Here is a 7,317-nt window from a genome sequence, read left to right as displayed (position 1 = left end):
ATTTTCTTTGTTCTTTACTCTCTTTATTTTATAACACATTATCAGCAAGATCTTTCTCAAAGTGATAGTTCCTTTTGTCGACGATCAAATTTATTCTTCATGATTTTCAATATCTTTGACGATAAAATACAATTTTTTTTACAAGAAGTTTCTTTTATTTAATATTTCATATCTGATTATTATTTTTCATTCTTCTTTCATTATACGTTATCGTTGTTTTGATTAACTTGTTTTACTTTTTGTTCTTAAGGATGGTGAAAGATTTGATACCATTACCTATATGAAATCGAGAAGTAAAATTCACTCTCCAAGTTTACTTTTTAATATTTGTTTAGGGATGATCTCTTTTTTTTATTACAAAAGAAGGTTTATAATCACTACTTCTCATCCATGGTAATGTAAGCCAAACTAATCAACTTATTCTAAAATTTAATTTGATTTCTATTAAAAAATTAAATTTATATAATTTACTATCCGGATGCTTTACGTGGTTCACATGAATGGCTTAGCCATTCTCCCCCTTATTCAATACAATAAAACTTTTCAGGGGTTTGGTTGGCTGTAAACCTATTCCTTTAAATAACCATTACAGTTTGAACAGCCATTACAGCCTGATTCCTCAAAACCTGTGAATAGCTATTCAATGCCACCTCCTCTGAATAGTTATTCAAAGCTTTCAGTAATATACAAAATTATTTTTCTTTCCTTTTCTACCCATCTCACATCATTTTGAACTCCCAACTCCCATATGAGATTTTTTCAACAAATTTTAAAGATTATGCGAGTATGAAATTTCTCTTTTTTATATAAACTTTCTCTTCTTTTACTTTCTCTTTACTCTCACCATTCCCCCAATATACCCGTGTAGAACGTTTGGAGTGAGCAGGAAGAGGGGTTTGAAAGAACAACAGCAGCAGCCATGGCGAAGAAGATCAGCGTAACAAAGAAAGCCTTGATTCCAGGTTTAATCAAATCCTCAAGAATGTCCAAGGGTACCTCTTTCTAATCTTTCCAATTTCCCATTACTTTTCTTCCTCTATTTTCTTTCTGGTTTCTTAATGCTGATTTTGGATTGTTCTTTTTTATTGGATTTAGAGAAGTACCTTCTGATCTTTCAAATTTTAGTTTTGATTCTAAATTCCTGTGGAAGAAATTTTCCTCTTTAGGGGGAAATTTTGATTTCGCAAAAATTTTCAATTAGGTTTATTGGCATAAAAGTCAAGTTATTTCCAGCTTGAGATTCTTATTATAATTGATATTTTGGTTTCAGTGTATGTGCCCTTGCTTTTTATTTGTATATGTTGTCGTACTTGCTATAAAGAGATTCTGATTTAGCAATCTCTTTTACAATACAATTAGCGTTTGGTTACATGATGCTAATGTTGGTATTTTTCTTAAATGTGTTATTGAATGGAAAGTTTATAGCAATCTCTTTTACATGTCAAGGTTCTAATCATCTGTTGTGTACTGCACTTTTTATAGTAGAATGAAAAAAAAAAATTTGGCTTGTAGAAGCTGAATATGGAGATAAATTGCTTATTGCAGGATAATTTTGCCTTCTTCCAGAAATTGTTGTATTTCATTCTTCAAATATCGTTTGCAAACTCTTTAACTTCTTTGCTTGTTTTGTCTGACAATTTTTTTGTTCCCTATGTGAAGCTAGAACAATATTTGATGTTGACATTGACAATTTTGAATAAAAGCCGTGGAAATATCCTGGTGTTGATCTTTCAGGCTTCTTTAACTTTGGTCTAAATGAGGAGAGCTGGAAAGATTATTGCAAACAACTGGTAATTACTACAGTGATTCTTTATATTTAGTTCTTGTCGGAACTAAGATCTTGGAACGTTCAATGTTGAAATCTTCTAGGAACAACGTCGCTTGGAGACAACTATGCAAAGCAAAATTCGTGTTTATGAAAATGGGCAAACAGAGCAGATAAATTAGGTGCTTATGCATATCTAAAAAATTGTTTCCCTTTGATTGTTGAGTACTTGGATTAACGCCATGATTTCTGTTGTTCTGCTATTGCTAATAAGGGTAAAATTGTCTTGGTTTCTTCTAGGGTTATGATCCAGATTTGCCTCCAGAATTGGCGGCAGCAACTGGGCAAGAGACTTCAGCTGATACTGCTAATCTTGGAAGGTCAAATGGAGGATCTTCGAGGAGATCTTGCATCTGAAGCTGATATTGCGCATGAAGATACTGAATATGTTAATGGTTTTCCAGATGCTTATAGCAGCCGAAAGAGGGAACTAGTTGAAAGAACTATGAACTCTATTCAAACTAATGTGCCTGAAGATGATGGCATTTTGCCCTTCTGTGGGGAAATATCACGCCCATATGGTCCTGGATTTAGGAGCCAGAGTCCTATGTATCATAACGGAAACTTTGGCAGTCCTCGTGATGAGAGGTATTAATCTTTTATTAATTTATTGTCATTTTATTTGGCTTAATAATATTATCTAATATAATCTATTGTGTTGGTTTTTTCTGATTCTGCACTGCTTCATGTAGCATGATGTTGTCTGCTTCAAACATGACCTGACATTTGCTTAGTTCTGGTTCTGTTCTAATTTTTTTACTTTTCTGTTTGCATAATTTATGTGGAAAAATATAAGCAAGATATAGTTGGGATAAACTGATTATTGATTACAATGGAATGGATAAGTTGCTATGTTAATTGTTAAGAAATACGCCTAAACCTGCTTTCTCATGCCCTGAGAAGCTATGAATGAACTTGATGGATGTTGGGAGTTATCAAAAATGATGATGTGTTAGTTTTTATTTATCTGAAGGGAAAAGGAAAATAAATGGGAATCAAGATGGCCATAACGTAAACTGATGTCATTGTGCAATCAAAATTGTCCTATGTAAACTGATGTCATTGTGCAGTTTTCATCATAGTTGGTTTTCTTTAAGCAGACGCGTTACTCTCTAGAATGTTTTGCTGTGATGAGAAATTATCTATGTTGATGTTATCATTGACTCTTTCTTGTTTGCTAATGAGCCGATTACATAGATGAATTCCATGCCGTCATAATCAATCTCATAATTTTGAAGTGAAAGATAGAAGCTGGTGTGAAAGGCTGCATTTGACTTTGAGCAAGGATTTCTTCATTGTCTTTGTTTAGTTTTATGGTTTCCATTAGGTTTAAGTCTTAGTTTGTTAGTTAGGTGGTCATGCTACATATGCATGGATAAGTGCCCTAACTCTCTTCTTCATGCAGGCATAGGCAGGGAAGAGCACGTGAGAGATCCCCTCACATGACACCTAGTCGAGGTAAACGGGACAAGTTAAGTGATACCCATTCCCATGAGGAATCTGTTGAAAGCATGGATCACAAATCTCCTCTTCTCGTTAAAGATGACGTTGATGATGAGCTTGAGCCAACTGATAGAAGCCCTGTTACAGAAAAGGACTTTGAGCTTGAGCCAGCTGATAGAAGCCCTGTTACAGAAAAGGACTTTGAGCTTGAGCCAGCTGATAGAAGCCCTGTTACATAACTCGACAAAGTACCGCTACTGAGTATTCTTACAACCTATAGTTGATCAGAATGTAGAATGTGTGTCGTTTGCAATGCTTGGTTGCATGAATGTGTAGGATAATCCAATTTGAGATGAAACTTTGAAATATATATTTTATGTGCTATTCTGATGCTTTTTTACAGTATAGCACCTTAGTTTGGAGTAACTCTCTTTACAGTTTGATAAGGAACAAGTGTTTTAATTTAACTATATAAAAATATAAATGATATGTTTATAAAGATGATAGTCTGTTGATTCAGCCATGGTTGTAGATGGATCTTCTAATTAATTCAATTGAAGATTATATAAATTTGATTTTTATTATATAAAAGATAAAAGAAATTTATTAAAGGAAGAAAAATAGTGCAAGGAAAAAATAAATGGATAATGGAACATTTAGCACATTAAATACATGTTTAAAAATAATAAAGTAGTTATATATTATTTTTAAATATTATATACTATGATTTTTATTAATCCATATTTTAATAATAATATTAAGAATGTTATTAAATTATATATTATTTTATTAAATTATATTTAATAATAATTACGTTAAAATATGATTAAATTATTTATTTTTATTTTTATTAAATTATATTTAATAATAATTTTATTAAAATTTAAAAATAATAATCATCTATCAAAAAAATTTTACTAAGAGTATTTTGGTCATTTAAGTCTTTTTCCTTATGCCATTACAACATCTATTCCATTCAACCAAACACAAGAATATTATTATTGCTCTATTCCATTCCATTTAACCAAACAATTGAATTATTGATTATAGCTTCATTCTATTATAACTCTATTACATTACAGCTCTATTCCATTCCTCCCAACCAAACGTGTCGTAAAAGTTTATAAAGCCCTTCACGCATTTAGTTATTGGGTTTTTTATGTGGAGATAAATATATTTTCATCTTTAATAGAATTGATTGGTTTAATTTTGATTTTGATTAAGATATGTGATTATTGCGGAATGTGAGTAAAACTACTTACTTGTCATCAACTTTGAAATATTCACCTTACCTATGATAATTTCATATCATTGTAAAATTTAAGATGAAATTATGTCATAAAAAGTGAAGGTTAGAAAATGTTTATGTTTAAACTTTTATAACTGTAAAGTTATTTTAATTTGACATTATAATATTTTGTATTTTGTTGTGGTATGATATATAAAATATATATGATCTAGCCACAATGATTTATTAGTGACATGAATTTATTATTTGTTACGTTTAATATATATTTTATTTATACCTATTCATTTTATTTTTATATGACTAAATAAAATTTTATTTAAAATAAATTAATCATTCATTAAAGTTATACAATAAAATGACTATATGCTCCTGAATAGCTAATATTGTATCATACTATAAAAAGCTCTTTAAGAGCTTATATTTTAGCTCCTTGTGATACAAAATTTTATAAAATATAATATTATTTTTCAGATCAAGAAATATATGTTGAATAAAACCTTCATGTGTTTTACATTAAAACCATATATATAAATAACATGAGATACTCATGTATTTGTATTATATATATTCCTCGAATGAATATACTATACTATATGATTGAAATATCTAATGTGCTCCTGCAGTAGTAATATTGTGAAAATGACTTTAACAATATGTATGAAAGATCTCATACCTTCTAGTGGTTAAGCAAAATAATAAATTACTAATGAAAAATTATAAAATTCTTTCCATTAATTTTGCTTCATTCCCTGAAGTAAACGTAACAATACATAACATTTATGAAAAATAAAAATATAGAGATCATCATTATTCTTGTAATTGATGATGTGTTTGGAGACTAATTATGACAACATAAATAGATAGATTTTGATTTGAAATCCACGCATGTTTTGCGATGGTGATTATGAAATAAAAAATCAATGGAGGCGTTTAAAAGTTTATCCTACTAGATTTATTACATTCCTTGAAGTGAATGCAAATATAAAGAAAATAAAAGATATAATCATGGATCACTAAAATTGATAACATAGTAATAAATAAGAGAACAATGAGAGTTCTTAAGATAACTCTTCAAAGGGTAAAGATAACTTATGTTATCAATGTGATGTGAAAATTATTGGCCACATATGTGGTATATGCCTAAATATTTTGTTTCTATTAATATTTTTTTGAAGAAAGATATGAGAATGTAGTAATAAATTCTATCATTATAAATAGAAAGTATTTATCTTATTTAGTACTAAACCAAATAAATATTATTCAAATATTTGATAATACAAAATTAGTCGAAAGTTCTAGAAGAGTTAATATATTAATATCTTGTTATAATTAATCCATTGGTTTTAAAATATATTTATAATGGATCTTATATTGAGATTGTGAATGAAGAAAATATTATATTTCATATAAATCACTATTGCTATAAATATCTATTTTGAAAGGATGAAAAGAGAGGATTGGGTTATTAATTTATATTTATTTTATAATCTTTTGTGATATTCTTTTGTCATCATCCCCATTAAGGAGTTGGAAGCAAAATATTTGACTCTGAAAGATCTATTTATGAGCAATAAAATATAGTAATTCTATCTAAAGCTCGTTATGGTTGGATGCACATGAAGTTACAATTTTTTTAGATATTTGAAGATTTTGGCATATTCCCTGAGATAAATATTACATATAATTGTTTAGAAATTATCTTTATTTTGTTGACTTGGTGACATTATAATAATAACATTGATTTAGTCATTTTTAGTAGTAAATGTCATAATAACACTTATATGTGAATTCAAAGTAAAAGGAATGATAATAAAATTATTAATTTATTACAAATTTAGTACAATTAGAATACATGTTAAAGTAAACCAGAACTTTATTGTTACAAATGCATTTACTACTTAGTGTGACCAGTTAGACTATCTTGGATCATATATGATACAAAAATTAATTAAGAATTTATATGATCATTCATTAAAGAATCATAAGATTCTTTAATATAAAAGAATTTTCATATGTTTCTTATTCTCAATGAAAATTGATTATTAGAAACTCATTAGCTAAAATTGAGATTTTAATGTCTTGCATTTCTTAAACGAATATGGACCTAGTCATCCACCATGTGGATGGTTTTGCTATTATATAATTTTGGTAGATGCATTTACAACATAATCACATATGTTATCAATTTACAACATGTTGTTTTCAAGATTACTTATTTAAATAATTAATTTCAAATCATGAAATTAAAACAATTCATCTTTTTAATACTGATGCGTTTATATCTCAATTTTTTATTTATTGAGTTTGAAATTTTTTTGTAAAAGTTTGTTATTTATGCGAATAATAATTTAGAAAAATTATTGATTAAACGCCTCTGATTAAAGTCTAAACCATTACTTATAAGAACTAAACTTCCTATTTCAACATGAGATTATGTTGATTTACGTGTTGTACGCATCAAACCAAAAAGTTATAAATACTCCCCATTATAATTAATTTTTGATCAAGAGTTAAATATTTCTCATCTTTGAATTTTTATATGTGCATATATATTCCAATTGCTCCACCACAATACACAAAGATGAATGAATCCTCAAAAAAAATTGAGAATATATATTAATTACAAGTTTCTTTATACTATTAGATGTTTTGAATGTATTCAAGATTCAATTATGACATGATTTGTAATTACAATTTTGATTCGATAGTTTTCCCGACATTAGAGGGAGAGAAATAATAACTTGTAATAAGTTAGGGAGAGAGTAATTTGAACCAGAAGTTCAATAAGAATAACTCATTA

General features: G+C 28.3%; 1 protein-coding gene across 10 annotated transcripts; it reads left to right on the top strand.

Moving 5' to 3' along the window:
- The first annotated feature begins 489 nt into the window (after positions 1-489).
- Positions 490-3,663, top strand: LOC107947595 (uncharacterized). 10 transcript variants are annotated; one of them, XM_041074475.1, is made up of 6 exons: positions 490-784; positions 869-992; positions 1,735-1,790; positions 1,870-1,947; positions 2,066-2,413; positions 3,231-3,663. In XM_041074475.1, exons 5-6 carry the CDS (start codon positions 2,070-2,072, stop codon positions 3,505-3,507), a joined length of 621 nt encoding a protein of 206 aa, XP_040930409.1. In that variant the 5' UTR covers positions 490-784; positions 869-992; positions 1,735-1,790; positions 1,870-1,947; positions 2,066-2,069; the 3' UTR covers positions 3,508-3,663. The 10 variants fall into 10 exon arrangements, with proteins under 10 accessions (XP_040930409.1, XP_016737707.2, XP_016737692.2 ...); XM_016882203.2 differs by having other exon boundaries at positions 495-784; positions 1,660-1,790; XM_016882213.2 differs by having other exon boundaries at positions 530-784; positions 1,664-1,790.
- Positions 3,664-7,317: the final 3,654 nt, after the last annotated feature.

This window comes from Gossypium hirsutum, chromosome A08 (assembly GCF_007990345.1).
Source record: "Gossypium hirsutum isolate 1008001.06 chromosome A08, Gossypium_hirsutum_v2.1, whole genome shotgun sequence".
Taxonomy (NCBI): Eukaryota; Viridiplantae; Streptophyta; class Magnoliopsida; order Malvales; family Malvaceae; genus Gossypium; species Gossypium hirsutum.
This window is presented reverse-complemented; position numbering and strand designations above follow the sequence as displayed.